The 16,823-nt window shown below is 42.9% G+C and overlaps 1 protein-coding gene across 2 annotated transcripts in view; it reads left to right on the forward strand.

Moving 5' to 3' along the window:
• The first annotated feature begins 3,027 nt into the window (after positions 1–3,027).
• The window catches only part of rxraa (retinoid X receptor, alpha a), a 124,167-nt gene continuing 110,371 nt past the window's right edge, over positions 3,028–16,823 (forward strand). Inside the window, exon 1 of one of the 2 annotated variants that reach the window (XM_050053169.1) lies at positions 3,028–3,596. In XM_050053169.1, coding sequence (XP_049909126.1) covers positions 3,569–3,596 — 28 coding nt within the window. In that variant the 5' untranslated portion in view covers positions 3,028–3,568. The remainder of the gene's footprint in view (positions 3,597–16,823) is intronic. The other variant, XM_050053170.1, reaches the window with a different exon arrangement.

Consider the following 16,823-nt stretch of genomic DNA (forward strand, 5'->3'; position numbering starts at 1 on the left):
AGAGTTATGTCAATTAAGCGTGTTGTAAAGCTAGCCGTGGGGCGCTTACGTGAATCTGCCCCAAACTTTTACGCATCTGCAGTAAATTCATAGATGTTTCTTCTTTTGTGTCGCAATGGCAGATCACAGTGTGAGTTTAGTAAACATTAGCAGATGCAGAGTGGGGACTTTTGGGAAAATTATTGATACAGTGACTGTGTAGCATTTGGCCCGCACAACTTTGTTGGTCTGGGTTTACTTTTGTTGTTGTTGCTGTTGTTTTATGCAGTGTAAACACAATATCTCATTGTTAGCAGCAGAGGCAGATTATGAGACAATGGGCCCCTGGACACAGACATGTAAAAGGCCCCTCCACATCTCCTCCACAGACTTTGCTTTGCTGTTGTTGTTTTCATCTCTTCATAGTCATTTTGTGCCTTTTTTGGTCATTTTGTGTCTCTTTGAAGTAATTTTGTGTCTTTAAAGGTCGTTTTGTGTCTCTTTGAAGTAATTTTGTGTCTTTAAAGGTCGTTTTTTTGTCTCTTAATGGTTATTTTGTGTCGCTTTGGTTGTTTTGCCCCTTTTTTTGTAGTTATTCTGTGTCTCTTTGAGGTAATGTTGTGTGTTTCTCTGATGTCATTTGGTGTCTCTTTGTGGTCATTTTGTGTCTTTAATGGTCGTTTTTTTGTCTCTTAATGGTTATTTTGTGTCACTTTGGTTTTTTTGCCCCTTTTTTTGTAGTTATTCTGTGTCTCTTTGAGGTAATGTTGTGTGTTTCTCTGATGTCATTTGGTGTCTTTTAAGGTCGTTTGGTGTCTCTTTGTGGTTATTTTGTGATTTTCTTTTGTTGTTTTGCAACTTTTTGTAGTTATTTTGCATTTCCTTTAAGTCATTTTGTGACTTTCTTTGGTCGTTTGGTGTCTCTTTGTGGTAATTTTGTGTCTCTTTTAGTTCCTTTGCCCCCTTTTGTAGTTGTGTTGTGCTTCCTTGACGTTATTGTTCGTCTTTTTTTGGTCATTTTTTGTGTCTTTTTGGTCGTTTTGCCCCTTTTTTTTTTACCTGTCTTGTGTTTCCTTGAGGTCATGTTGTGTCTTTTTTTGTTGTTCTGCACCTTTTTGTAGTTATTTTGCATGTCCTTTCAGTCATTTTGTGTCTTTTTTGGTCGTTTGGTGTCTCTTTGTGGTCCTTTTGAATCTCTTTTTGGGGTTTTTTGCCCCCTTTGTAGTTTTCTTGTGTCTCCTCGATGTTATTTTGTCTCGTTTTTTGGTCATTTTGTGTCTCTATTTGGTTCTTTTGCCCCTTTTTGTAGTTGTGTTGTGTTTCCTTGAGGTCATGTTGTGTCTTTTTTGTTATTATGCACCTTTTTGTAGTTATTTTGTGTCTCTTGGTTGTTGTTATGTGTCTCTGAGTTTTTCTTTGATGTCATTTAGCGTCTTTTTTTTGGTCTTCTTGTGTCTCTATGTTGCCTTTTTGTGTCGTTTTTATGTTGTTTTGTGCCTTTTTGTAGTTATTTTGTGTCTCCTTTAGTTTGTTTGTGTCTTTTTTTGTGTTTTCATGTTGCCTTTTTGTGTCCTTTTTGTCATTTTGCACCTTTTTGTAGTGATCTTGTGTCTCTTACTTGTTTTCTTTGTGGTCATTTTGTGCCTTTTTTGGTCGTTTTGTGTCTCTTTGTGGTCATTTTTTTGTGATTGTTTTTAGTTGTTTTGCACCTTTTTGTAGTTATCTTGTGTCACTTGTTTTCTCTGTAGTCATTTTGTGCCGTTTTTGGGCGCTTGATGTCTCTCTGTAGTCATTTTTTGCTATTGTTTTTAGATGTTTTACATCTTTTTGTAGCTATTGTATGTCTCCTTGAGTTTATTTTGTGTCTTTTCTATGTCTGCGTAGCCTTTTTTGTTGTTTTTTTGTTGTTTTGTCCATTTTTGTTGTTATCTTGCATTTTCATGTGGCTTTTTTGTTGTTGCTTTGCCACTTTTTGCAGTTACTTTGTGTCTTTTAATTTTTTTTGGATTTCTTTGGGGTAATTTTGTTTTCGTCTTTATGATTATTTTTCTTTTTGTGGTTCTTTTGGTGTCTTTTTGGTCGTTTTGTGTCTCTCTGTAGTCATATTGAGATTGTTTTTAGTTGTTTTGCACCTTTTTGTAGTTCTCTTGTGTCTTCTTGAGGTCATGATATGTATTTTTTTTGTCTTTTTGTGACTCGTTGCAGTCCCTTTGCATGTGTTAGTCATCTTGTGTCTCTTTCTGTTTTCTCCCCTTTTAGATAGCCTAATCTTGTATCTCCTTGCTATCATTTTGCATCTGTTTTGGTCGTTTTGTGTCTCTGTAATCATTTTGTGTCCTTTTTAGTTGTTGTTTAGACCCCTTTTAGTTATTTAGTGTGTCTTTGCAGTTTCTTTGCATCTGTTTGAGGTTTATTTGTTTCTCTTCCTGGTGGGCATGAGTTAATGTGAGTGACATTTTGCAGGTGAAGGCCAGAAGGGGCCCTGACACTTTGAGCCCCTGGGCCTGTGCCCGGTTGGCCCGTTTAGTAATCCATCAGTGGGTAGGAATAAGTTGTGATAAACAGTTTCCTTTTAAATGTGGCTACAAGTTGGTAAAGTGTACATTTTTTATCTTACTTGTTTTGTTAGAATATAGCAATGCAGTGTTTTTTTTTCTTTGAAACTCATTTGTGATGCCCAAGGTTGAACAACAATTGATCTGAATGTGCATTCAGGCAGTTATACTCAGGTAAACTTGAATGCCAGCCTTGGATTTGTATTCATTTATTTAGTCTGTGTCAGACTCACTAAATGTATTTGATACCAGATTCAGACTGGATAAAATGCTATAAAATCCAAACACCTCTGTGCAGATCAGTGTGTTTATTTGATTTTTTTTTCATGTTGTAGCAGCTTCTAGAAAGCGAGAGAGAGATAGGCTAATTGCTAATGCAGTCGAAACATCTATCTACTGAGCCAACAGCCCTGGTTCAACAGATGTGACCAGGTTAAAATAACAGGAGATAAGCAGTGGAAAGAATAAGTAGGCTGGCTGCTGCTCAGCTGAAGGGGCTCCGCACGATGTGGAAAAACTTCCACCTCAGGGAAACTTGACTTTATTTAATAATCCGCGATCAAATGCGCTGCGTGTTTGTCTTTTTGCGTCGTTAATTTCAAAGTTCACGATAAGACTCCCCGCGTGTGCATCTGCGGTGTCGCTGCAGCCCGGCCTACGTTGGTGGGAGTACCCCCTGCACAGGTCCCCTTTGCAGTGCAGATCCAGTAGTTGGAGTTGTTGTACACCGAGCGCGAGAGGGAGAGGAGAGGAGCGCGAGCGCAGCAGCTGAGTGAGCAAACAAGAGGTAGAAACATTAGGTTATCTATCTGAGACTACCACGCGTCGACCTGTCACTTTTTACCGCTTCGTGCCGACACTCTACTTGAAGAGGACCCCAGCAGCAGCAGCAGGACCAGCAGCAGCAGCCCCGGCACCAGGACCAGCAGCAGCAGCAGCGCCCTGGTCTGGTCTGGTCTGCTCGAGCAGCCGCCTGTGAGAAAACTCCCAAACGCGGTCGTCTCAGCTGGCATGAGCTAACCTACCAGACAGACATGGAAACCAAACCGTTCCTGTCATTGGGTAAGTTTGTTTGTTTAATGACTGAGCCATGTTCTGGTATAAGCGCGAGGGGGTTATGATAGTGTGAAACGTGTCCTCGCGCTCCTCTTTGCCTTCTTTTTCTTTTTGACAGCGCGTGCAGCGAGTTGCCAAACGCATCAACATGTTTGGAGCTGTCGACGAGCCTCAGCGGACGTTGTCTTCTTTCGTTTTCCCACTGAAATAAAAGCAGATAATGTCGTCTTTATGTTGCCGGTGTGGTGTTGCTGTTCGAGCCGGTGACATTTGGCTTTGATACTGTGTGACATCTCGCTTGGGGTACGCCGTGCGCGGTGCTCGCGTGCGCTGCAGTTCAATGTAGTTGCTTTAACTTTGCTTGAAAGTTTAATTTGTGTCGGTTACATAAGGAAAAGTGTATTTTAAGCGTGTGCTACGACAAAACTGGATTAAAACAGTAGTGCAGATGCAGCTGGAAGAATTTTTAATTTGTACAAAGAGTTCTTTTTTTACTTTGTGAGCACGTGTTTGCATTAAGTCAGGTTTTTTTAAGCTATATGGTGTTTTACGTGACTTGGTTTAAGTTGCTTCCGTTTGACTTGTGCAGCAAGTGTTCCTAAATGAACCCAAGCAGCATAAAAATTTGATTTAAACTTGGCTGAGTTGCATGCCTTGTGAGAGACTGTTTGTCTCCATAAAACTGCACTCAAGTTAGGATCAAGTCAGAAAAGGTGACACAGGTGTGCAGGATGTTTGTGCTGAAGCCTGTTTTTGTGCATGGAAATGATGCAGGGGTCACAGGTCATCGAGGACACTTGATGAAGGAAGTGAATTTGGCACTTTGTGTGTTTTTAAGGAGACAGAAGAGCAACTTTAATATGAATTTTTCATGCTGCATTCCCCCCAGAAAGTCTTCAAGGAAAAAGAGGGCATTTACACAGCTGTCATAATTTTAAATAGCAACGCAGGATGTGTTTGAATTTCCAGAGCAAGTTCAACAATCATTTGAATAATGTTTATGACTCTTGTTTTGAAGCCATTCATCTTAGGCTGGAGTTTAATCTTCATTAAGCACTCCTTTTAATTTCCACTTTAAACACACGCTGTCTCACACAAGCACACCACACTGTAAATTATTAATGCCGAAGCCGCTACAGTGAGTTTGTCAAAGTGAACAGAGCAGACCCTTGTCCCCTGCAGCAGAGCCAGAGACGCAGCACAGAGCTGTAGGCGAGCCCTGTTATTGTGTCTGCTGCTCTTTCATGAGGGCGTCGTGTTACACCTCGACACGTATCATCAGCTGCCTGGATGCACCGAGGAGATTCACGGGGACTTCTGAGACACCGGGGCGGCTTTCTTCTGTTACAGGGGCCCCGTTCGCTGACACTGTCGCCACAGCGCCCTTTATGTGGCTTCCCAGAAATACTCCAAACTGCCAGTGTTACACACACACTGACAGGCTGTTATTACAGGTGCACCGTATTGTGTGTCCACGCTGAAAGTGATTCAAGTTTCACTCGCCTAAATGTGCACCAGAGGAGCTCATGCAGACACTTGACAGCGTATACAAGCCTTATCTGAAAGCCCCTTTGGTTGGTGTAAGGCCTAATTGTTTAAATGAGGAGGAACACTCCTCCAGCAGTGTTGGATGTCGTCTTTTACCTCCCAGCCACACCACATGCTGCATCAGCAGCTTTCTCATCGCCTATAGTCCTAATCTGCGGGGCCCCTTAAATCGCCATTTATATTTAAACTTGCTCCATCAAAGGTCCACTTGAGTGCTGATTGGTAATTGGCCGCTTCAAGGACGCCGCTATCTGTGAAGTCCTTGAACGTATCGATTAGCCGCTTACTCAGTGTAATTATCTGTCGTGCTGCATTAGAAATTCTGACATGCAACTGTTTGAAATGACAGCAGTACATTTTACAATTATAGATTGGTTGTTGGCTGTGATGACGACACCCCCCCTCCTCCTCCTTTGGCACCGTACGCTCTGTACTGTATGGTGATGTGCTGCCTGATCTCACTATCAACCCCCCCAACCCTGCCGCCATATCTGACACTAAGCTATGAAGACTGAAAGGATGACATTGAAAGGAGAATGTGTCCTTTTGTCAGAGCAGTATGAGGCTGATCATGACGGTCTGTCAGTGGGATAAACAGTGCGGCTGTGAAAGGAGAGTGTGGAGAGTGTAACGTGAAAAGCTCTCCCTATAAGTCAGTCAAATGATAAGATAATCATTTACTATTCAGTGTATCATTTTGTGTCACCTAAATAAGGTACCCCTAGGTGATTTTTGCAAGTCTTTTTTTCTTATCTACGATGAGAGGACAGTGTGTTGTGGGGATTGTAAACCACTTAGAGACAAATTTGAGCAATTTAGATCAAATCGACGAGACTGAGACGACCGTGTGAGATGCGCAGGCATCATTTGTGATTAATAAAACCTTTTATGTTCACGTGATTTGTTTCCGGAATGATGTACACAACTTTTTAGGGAAGTGAAACCAGTTTTTCTTTTGAAATGACAGCAAATGATTTGATATTTACACATTAAATAATCTGATTTTAAAGATTTTTTGCTCAATTTCAGCCTGTGTTTAAGTAAACTCGACTGAAGTTGTCACGATTTAGAGCTCTGTGAATTAATTTAAAACAACTGAGCTCTCTCCAAAGGCCTGTTTCACCACCTGCGGCGTGTGTGTTGATTTTCCTGAATCCACTGGATCTGAACTCTGGTGTATTCTGTTTGAGGGGACTATAACGTACCCCACAGCACAAACACACACTCCCAAAATCAATGAAGTTCATGGTCTTTGATGGGAAAGTGAGATTCATGGTGGTGTGTGTGTGTGTTTGTGTGTGTGCGTGTGTGTGTGTTTGTGTGTGGGAGAAACTGACATTCCTTTTCTGGCAGTAACTCGGGAACAAAGGTAATACAGGGAGAGGGTGTGTGTCTGCCGGGAGGGTTGTGTATGTGTGTGTGTGTGTGTGGTGGGAGTGGGCTGGTGGAATTACACCGCCAAAAGCATTTGGCCAAGTTTGTCTTTTACGGCCGTCCAGTTTTGTGTTCCTGATGTGATGCCTTTGCTCCCCTTTTGAGAAAAGGGGGCTGCAGCTGTCATTTTTATTGGAGGAGTTTTATAGCGAGACTTAATGGCTTAAAGTGACAGCTCTCTCTCTCCCCCTCTCTTTTTTTTTTCTCCTCTCCCTCTCAATCTCACCCACGAGGCCTTTTACTCGAGCAAATCAAAGAAAATTTGCCTTCCATGTGCCCACCCTCCACTTTCCCACTCCTCACCCCTGCCAATATCCAAACCAAACTGTACTGGAGAAAAAAAAAGATTTATGCTCCAATTATGAGCACAGCGGGAGTGTGTGTGTTTTTTTGATTACAGTAAACTGGGATGAAGTGTAGACCAGTGCTTTCCCCCGTCCTATATCTCTGCTGATCAGTATAAATCATTAAGCATTGGCTTCAGATAAAACAGGGAATATTTTAGCCTGTCAAGCCTTCTCTCCCCTCTCCTCCGCAGCCCACGCTTGATAGCGATCTAAATAGTACGAATCAGAAACTGCTGGAAGGCTCTTCGATGCCAGAATCATGGAGTGACTCCAAGGCTCGTTAATTATTTGTGCGAGGAGCTCCTCGCCAGCGTGAGGTCTTTATTGATAACGGCTGCGCTGAACTTTGCACCTTAAACCTTGACCTTTGCTCCTCGTATGCTCGATCATTTCAGGAATTTGCCTTTGGCGTTCAGTCTGTTGTTTGGAGTGTTTAAAGACAGTAGCGTGTCGTTTTTCTCTATCGATATGTTGCTTTCCTTTTTTCTACCCTGCCTCATTCCCCTTTATGTCTAGATTGCGGGATTTGTGATGCGAAAATTAGGAAAAATGGCGTTCACAAGTCAGAGCCCTGGGTGACATCTGTACATTGCTTGTTATATCTGATCCCAAATATTCAGTTTACAATACTATAAAACAGAAAAGCTGCAAATCTGAGAATTTTCAAAGCTGTACCAAGGACTGTTTACACTTTTTACTTGATGAAATTGAAAATGAACCCGTCTTTTCAGCAGTAATTTACACTCACATTTTGGATTTGCCAAAGCTCGGTTGTTTCTGTGAGCACTTTCACCACTCAGTGTTGGAATCATCTGAGCACTATTAGTCTCAGGGTTTATTGCAGGTCCTCCGAGTGTCTGAATGGCTTTTCTGTGGGCTGGCAGTATTCAGGGTGCGTACAGCCACTCTTTTGAAGTGGAAACGTAGTCTCTGTGGGGATTTGACCAGATCACACTCATAATTCGCATTGAGATGAAGGTCGTTTTGCCCTACTCGAGCCAGAATGCTGTGTGCTCTGTGTTCTGCGCGCATCACCACGCAACACGGGGAAAGACTGAGAAAGAAGAGCGACATTGAGATAGAGAGAAATTATGTGAGTGAGAAAGAACACAGCGTATTGTGTTGTGAAATTAAACACTTGCCAAGACACCAAAAGAAACAGTACAGACATAAACTACCCTCATGTTGGCATGTTTTCAATAATAAAACCAACTGCCATATCTTCTTCTGTGATCGTAGTAATGCGTGAAAAGATCTCGGCTGTTTGGCGGTTATGATGTGTTTTGTAATTAAGTTATGAGCACACAGGCTTTGATGGGTATTCGCTGGAGAGCGTTGACGAATCGAGAGAATCCTAGATATGCTATGCTCCTTCATGTCATTATGTTTCCTTATGCCCACATTTTTTTCCACGCTAATTATAATTGGCCACATGAGGATCACAGACGTAAAAAAAAATATGTTGATTTATTTCATTTAAAGTGTAGAACAATGCAGCAGGAGCGAATATAGCGCTATTTTCTGCATCCGGATGATAGGTCACGGATGTGAGATTAGACTACAGTGGATCATTGCTTTACATGTTGTAATAATATGTATCTGTTACACTGGTTGTGATATCATCAGTGTGTAACATGATCAAAAGCCGGGATGATTTGTTTGATGTTTCTGCGCTCCTCAGAGAAAGCAGAAGAATTAGATTATGCGACTCCAACTGTGAGGTTGTTTTTAATAAAACTGTATATTCAGGTGCACACACAGTCCTCTCCCTGTCTGTTCCACACACACATACTGAAAACACCCCACATGTGCCTGCGTGTATGTACATGTAAACACTGGCCGCCGCAGCAGAAACAGAGTGAGGTAATTAAGACGGTGTCTCTCGCTGTTCCATCGCAGTTTCTTTTTGAGGTCATGGGGAACAAGAGGTGTCCCAGTGTGCCCCACGCCTTCCTCCCTCCCTCACTCCTCCGCACTGCCACCGCTGCTGCCGCCCCGCCGCCGTTATGTTTGTCTGTCACCTTGCCAGATGCCAGGGGGGGTGGGGCTTCCACACACTGCTGGGCACAGGGCCACGGAAATCCCACAGCATGCAAAACACCTTGGTTATGTTCTGTGTGTGTGCATGTGTGACTGTGTTTGAGTGGGTGGGTGTTTGGGTGTAAGCAGAAGGCAGCAGTTGTGAGAGCAGAGGGTGAAGGTTACGTGCATTAACACCTGCACGCCAACAAATGCATATCTTGGCTTTATATTTTCACATAATAAAAATGATTACTAGCTCCCATTTTTTAAAACCCATGATTAAATGCTTTATGTGCGCGTGCTGGTGTTTTTAAGATTAAATGAAAGCAGTGTGGCGGAGCAATAAAAAGAGTATTTCTATTAATACTGTGGCTTTCACTGTTAAATGGAAGAGCTGTCATTATGTTGGCGAATGTTAAGCCAATTTTGAATGTTTTTTTTATATCTGTAGAGGAAAGAAGATTTCGAAAAACACAGTGGTGTGCCAAGATATACTCAAAACTGGCTCCCCGTATGTCTTACCCCGCTCAGGTAGAGGTTTGCACAGGCATGAAAGTGAGGTCTAACCCCTGTGAGTCGGCCTCACACCGTCAAATCTGAGACCAGTCCCTGGTCAGTGTCAACTCAGAGCTGAAATGTAGTTATTCCCCTTTCAGAGCAACAGAAATACGCTTGCTTTGGACACACAGAAAAGCTTTTATACCCAGAAAAATAACTTGAGAACAGCTGTAATTTAAATCAGACTAGAATCAGACATGGTGGCGCGTGGGCACAAAACAAAAGTAGCTTATAATAGCCAGTTACTCACTTCTCTCAGTTATGTTTTTACACTACACACACTTTCAGTCAACCTACAGATGTGATAAAAATATTTGTTCGTTTAAAGCTTAATGAATTACCCAATAACAAGCTCGCATTTGCCAGTATTGGCCAGATAAACCTGTCATGATCGTTGGTCGCAATGTTCCCGGAATGAGCATCACATCCATTGTCTTTTAATGGAAGTCAAGGTGTGTATATCTGGAGGGAATTAAATAAAGTCTTCAGCTGTAAAATAGCGTTAATGACATAATAGTGTTGATTCATTTAGTGCGTATTACAGTCATAGCTCTGATGAGATCACATTCAGCTATAAATATCAAATCTGCAGCGACTCTTATTCATCATTTGCAAAACTTTCCCCCTTCATCCACTTCCTGCAGCTATTTTCTCCCCTGCTTAAGAAACTCCTAAGCTCCACGAAAAGTCCCTCTCCCTACTTTAAACACTTCTTCACCTTAGGAGCTCCGGCTAAGATGCTTTGTGAATTGCTTTTATTAGGATTTAATAGGGGAAATTGTAATGGCATCACGTTAAGAATCTCCTAGCGTTTAACCGCTCGGACCAATGGGAGCAGTAGAGAAGTTTGTGCATACTGCTCTTCACCTCCAGGGACATGCCATTGATACCCATGCTTGTTAAGGGTAAATAACATGCCAGCTGTGTCGGAGCAAGTGTTTCTATTTACCTGACAAATGTGATATTGCATGTAATCATGGCTGCTTTGTGTGGGCTCGGAAGCGGTATTTTGTTTCCGTTGTTAAATCTGCTAATAACGAATGCCATTAAGGAATACACTCTGCATTTATAGCAACCATAGCTAGAAAATTGCCACATCGCTGATAATAACACTCATACAGTAGCCACCCTTTTATCTTGTTCCTGTTTCTATAGTGACCGTTGGGTTCTGCATGTGTTTGTACAAGTTTCAAACCCCTTATTCCCACACACCAGGTTTCCATATTTGCATTAGCGTCTGTCCTGTTGTTCAGTATCCCTGAATATCTCATCGCAGCATAAGTTTGACAGAATTAAAACAAATTGTCTCCTGTTATCTCGCACGTTCCCAGTTGCTTTCATTTCAGCAGTTCAGCCGTTTTCAGTTTTCCCTTCCTCGGAGTCAGCCCTGCAGGGATTGAGGACAGTTGAAGCTGTGCAGCCAGATATCAGTGAGAGTATTTCTAGATCCTATAAGAGCAAGCTGTCAAGACACAGGCATTGGAAAGTTTGTCCGACTTTTACGTCCTTCTCACAATAAAACGGCAGGATTCTGGCTCAACTTTGGCGAAGCAGCCTTTTGATTAGAGGCTACGACTGCAATTATGATAAACAGGAACTCCATTAAAGGAGCTACCAAACTGATGAGATGAGGGATATGGAAGGACGTTAGCAGATACCAAAGTATTGACGCAGGTCACCTCAGAAACGGATACACGGCATGAATAAACACGTGCCTAACGAGTTGTAACTGTCACATTATTTCCACAAATTACCATGCACGAGAGAAAAGAGGGATAATATGTGAGATAACAGGGTTCCTCTGTGGGTTTTTCCTCTGCCTGCAAAAGAGAAAGAGTGATTAACTCTTTGTTGACGCCTGCAGGTCTAGCATGTTCATACATCCGCCCAGACTGTACGGCCCCTCGGCCCTCTGCGCACACACACCTGTATGCATGTGCACACACGGGTTAGACATGCGTACATACAGAAAGTCTGCACAGAAGTCTGGAGGGCTTTGTCACCTATGCTTAGACACCTTGCAGCAGCCGTCTGGTTTTCGGGAATGTTCTCAACGGCAGGAAGGGTGTTAAGAATAGAGACGGGGAGGGGCTTTCAATCTGGAAAAACAACACCGGCAACTTGGAGGCTCTTACCCCTGATATTGTTAGATGAAGAGTTTAACAAGCACCGTAAACAACTAAAATTAAAATTCTGGAGCGACATCCTGCTACATTTAATCTATATGAGTTCAAGGTTTTATTGCACAGTGAGGGAAATTTGCTTTGCAGACACTGAGTGCAGTAAAATGGCACAGTAGGGCCATGTACAAAACAACGAGGCACCATACCAATAAACAACAATGAAACACATAATAAACTGCTCCAATATAACCCAATTTTGACCATGGTAAGACCAGAAAGCAGGGTATCTTTTTTATTAACTTAGCACCACTACTTAGTCACTGAAAGTAAGAGGACTGTGTGAATACAGAAAGCGCATTAAGCAGCCACTTTCTTTCATATTGGCTATAGAACGTGTTAACCTGCTTATTAGGCTGAGAAAACCCTCGCATTGTGCCTCCAAGGAAAATGTTCCCAGAGTCATGTAAATGGATTACGCACATGGCTTTGTATCACAGTTCCATGACAGTGTAATTTCGCCTTGACTCTCCACCGTAATGACTTTCAGTGCAGATGCAACCCTGCCCGTCTTGTCCATATAAATCTGTTGTTCACGAGAAGAAAGTTGAGCAACCAGGTTTACTAGACAGACAGAGACAGGCAGGCGCGCAGGTGCCGGCCATGTCTTTGTCATCAGCGCTCCGCATACCAAAGCGCTGACAGTTGCCTGCGCGAACGGCTCTGACAAGTTCAAGTGTCACATTTAGGATGCTTTCTTCTGTTTCAGCTCCGAGTGGGAAACAGGAGACGGGTGCAGATTAAACGGGACAGATCTGAGCGCAGAGTTGTTGGCGGAACAGGGCCGTTATTGGCAGGACTGAGTGCAGCTGTGTGGATTTATGTGTTTGTGTGTGCGGGCATTCACTAGAGCTGCAGATATCTGTGACTTTCACAATGGAGTAATGTGTTTTTGTATTAATCGGTTTATTGTTTAATCTATTAAATGCCAGAAAATACTGAAAAAGGCGTATAACAATTTCAGGGGCCAAGGTGATGTCTTAAGATTGGTTGCCTTGTGTAATATTCAGTTTACAATGATGCAAATTTCCACCTTTGAGGAGGCATTTTTGCTCAATGAATGACACACAGTTATTCGGTAAGCCAAAAGGAATGTTGATTAATATTCTTGTGATGAAGTAAATGATTTATCCTCTAACCGTTTCAGTGCTTATAGGCACATTTGCATGTATTTGACTATCAGATGGCCGTGTGTGTGTGCCTGGGCGTGCACATATGTCAGCGTGTACAAACCTGCACATGTATGCTTTCATGTGCCATGTGCACGATTAGCTGATGCTTCAACATGTATGTTCTGAACCGCTGGTGGTGGCAGTGGTGGCGTTGGTGGTTGGGAGTCCCCGGCACGCTGATTCATGAAGCGGCGTATCTGGAGCAGTGTTGAGCGGAGCAGCTGAGAATCAGCGCGCTGTCTGGGAGAGGGAGGGTCAGGGGTTGTGGCTGGGTCACGCTCTGTGGGAGAGAGGAGCGGCGTTTGTACGGGAGGTGAGGAGCAGCGGTGGAAAAGGGGGTTGAAAACAAAACTGGATCATGGTGGAGGCTTGCGAAAAAGGAAGCAGGAAGCATGTTGTTTTCATTTAGGTCTTGCTTCACTGTGTTTTTTTCCTCATTGCATCAGTGCAGCTATTGTTAGTAACAGAGTTAATTGTTAATTGATCCAAAGAGCGATAAAACAAGGCACCTAATCTCCCTCTCTCTGACACACACACACTCTTACACACACATGTGTGCTGTGGAGAATGAGAGTGGATGTTTATTACAGGATCCTGGTGGATGCTAAGGTGCCCTGGGGGCTATTAAAGCCCTCACTTAAAAGGCACTATCAGGGAACACTGATGTGGGCTGCCTCAAGGAGGGGGGGCTGTAGAAAGAGAAAGAGAGAGTGAAGGAAAAGAAAGGGAAGAAAGAGAGGTCCTTGGACCAGCGAGCAGGAGGAGGGAATAAACAGAGTGAGCACATCTGGATTGCCTCAGCAGAATATTTGTGCAACATCTGGAAAAATTCCCTGGAATTTAAGGGTCCCCTCCTTTCATTTCGGTTATTTTTTCTCCCGTCTTTTCACTTCTTTGTCGTCTCCGTCCTGTTTTCTGCATCTTCAAAGTCTCTTGCCCTGGTGCGGCAGGCACGTAAATACTCCTGTAGTAATGCATGTTGAGCCCTCGCAGACTTTATAGCGGGCCAAATTGGGCCCATGTGACCAACTCCCCTTTGTGCGGGGCCGGGCTAATTAAGTGGCACAGAAGTGAGAGGGCACCCGGCTGTGGACCCAGACCTCGACCAGTCCTGGGCCAAACACAACCCCTCATAAAAACAGCAAAAAAAAAAAAAAAGCAAGAGAAAGAATTCCTGCACTTTCTGCAGACAGTAAACTTTAAATCATAGCATGGAAAATAACCTCTTTGTTTTGTTTTCAGCAGAACCAACACAGACGTTTCTTGTACAGCATGAAAGAGCCATTGTATATGATGATTAAAACAGGCCACCTTTGGGTTATTTCAAAAAGAATTTTAAGTTTTTTTATGTATTAGTTTGTTGTCTCTGAAAGGCACGTACAAAGAATGTGTTCATGAGCCTCCCTTTGAGATCTAAAGTCCCATGAGGGTTAAGAAAGCCTCCGTATTGAATCAACACCTTCAATCAATTTGTATCACTCAGCTATCACAGGGAGCACAGCGCTGCGCTCGGCTACGGGGACCGTTACAGTACATTACAGATGTACAGCGAGGCTTTTGTCCGTCTCCGCAGTGAGATCACGAGCGCAGCTCTCACTCCTCTCATCAGCGAGCTGGCGTTCATTAGCGATTAAGATTCCGACGAGCTCCCAGAGCCTTCTGTCTTACCTGGGCGAGGCTCCTCACGGGGCGGCAGCGCTGACAGGCAGGTAGCTCACTCGGAGCAGAGGGGAGAGCACAGAGAGCGCAGAGGTACATGCTAATGCGGCGACTGCGCTGATCAAAAGAGATGCATCACGGTCTCCCTCTGATGGGCTTACTGATGCCGGGCCCCCCTGAGAGCTACAGTACGCACGGGCAGGAGTAGGGCAGCGATCAGAGGGAGAAGGCGAGGGGAGTGAGAGAAAGAGAGGAGGGAGGAGGAGGGGAAGAAAGACATCCTCGCACAGAAGGAGATAGATAGATGACAGTGAATGAGAGACACATTAAACATTATTTGTCAAACAAAAATTGCCAAACATCACAAGTTTCCAATCTAGTCTCCCTCATTATCTGCTTATCTGAGTGAGTCAGTCAATCATCTCTCTTTCTGTGAGGACACCGAGCTGATTTATTTTTTCCCATGTTGCTCTGCAGTTGGCCTACATCTTTCTGCATGGCTGAACTGACAAGTTGGACTCCTTTCTAGGAATGCTGATGTTGATGATATAGTTCGCTCTGTGTGTGTGTGTGTGTGTTGCTTGCTCATGTATATACAGCCTGTTTACCTGTACGAGGATGTTTGCTGGTATCTGTTCAGGTCAGCTGAGCCTACGTGGGCTGGCATGCAACCATGATTTCTTTATTTTATTTAGATAAAAAAATCCAGCTGACAGAAACAGAATTTGCAGCAGAAGCATCAAACTAAAACATAAAAAAGGTATTAGAGCTGCTACTAACATGACTTTTTTCATAATCAATTCTTATAATGTATTATTCGTTTGTTTAGTTAATCAGTGCCTTTTCTCTACATGGCTGCACGCTGCTGCATATGCTCTCTCCTCATTGGGAACAGTTGATAAAAGACGCCAGCGCTGAGGGGGAAAAAAAACGCTGTGTGGACACAGGCCTTAAGTCCTGCACCTTATCATGGCTAGATGGAGGGAGAACTCAAAAATATATATATTTTTATATTTTGTGCAGTATAACACAGTTATAGTGCCATATATTGTCAAAAGAAAACGCTTCGTTAAATTTCTTGAATATTTACCCAACAAAAAATTGTTTGCAGTTTGACAAAGTTTCGCTTTCATTCTCGTCACATGACTGTGACAAGCCGAACATTCGTGTCAATGTTTTTAGCAGGATCTGGTTATTGCATATGGTTTATTTTAGGGAAAATCTTTAATGAGACCAAAGTAACTGTGATTAAATATCGCTATTTTAAGCTTAGATTTATATTTTTGTTTGTTTGTTGTTGCTAAATCCAACAACAAATTCTGTTTTTACAGTTTCTGGCAAGGATAAATGGGGATTTCTGGCTTTTTTTTTTTTTTTAAGAAAACATGCTTTTAAAACCCACCAGCTGGTTTTGAAGTTCAGATTAAATCAATAAAATGTTAGAAAATAGTGAAAAAACTAAATAAAATAAAGGCCAATATAGTTTTCCAGAGCCCGTGTTGTTGTTTTCAGATGTTTAGTTGTGTGCGTGCAACAGTTCGGAACCCAGAAATATTCAGTTTAGATAATAAAAAACAGAAACGAACAGAAAGTCTTTTATTTGAGAAGCTGGAACCACTTCTGGATAAATGACTTCAGTGATTATTGATGATAAATTTTATGTCTGTCTTGTTTCAGCAGATTCACACACCAGCACAAAAGAGGATGTACACTGGCACAGTTTGATGCAGATGCATGCCGGATTATTAATATTTGCATTCTTAGAAAGAGCTCTCTCACAGCCAGGCTTTGTACTAAAATCAGATTATGACGGCGTAGGTCTTGCTGCCTTTTAAAATGTGAATCCGAGCGCCCGAGGGCTGTGTAATACCGCCGACCTCTACACCGTGCTGCACTGTGAAGCATTTTCCCTGTGCCTTTAGGTTATCGTGTATGCAGACATCTCTGCGCGGCCCTGCAGAATGACCTTGCTCCGGCTCATCCTCTTGCCTGTCCCTTGATCCAAATTAACTTTGCTGTTTTGGACCCTACTTTCTGAGAGGATGCACCATTGCTCAGCGCTAAGCCGATCTGACGGTCTGTCTCTCTTGGTCAGTAATTGTTATTTGAGATAAGAGTTTTTGCCCTGGAAGGCAGATTTAGTATTTTTGGAGCAGTCTTATGCTTCGCTGGCTCATCTTATCTCAGGGCATCTGCAGGTAGACGTGCGGTGATGTCATCAATGTCATTTTGGTGGAAGTAGTACGCTGCGAGTCCTCGAAAGGTGCCTCACCTCTTGACCTAGACCTCGATAGAGTATCAAAATAAACCAGA

Source organism: Epinephelus moara, chromosome 9, assembly GCF_006386435.1.
Source record: "Epinephelus moara isolate mb chromosome 9, YSFRI_EMoa_1.0, whole genome shotgun sequence".
Taxonomy (NCBI): Eukaryota; Metazoa; Chordata; class Actinopteri; order Perciformes; family Serranidae; genus Epinephelus; species Epinephelus moara.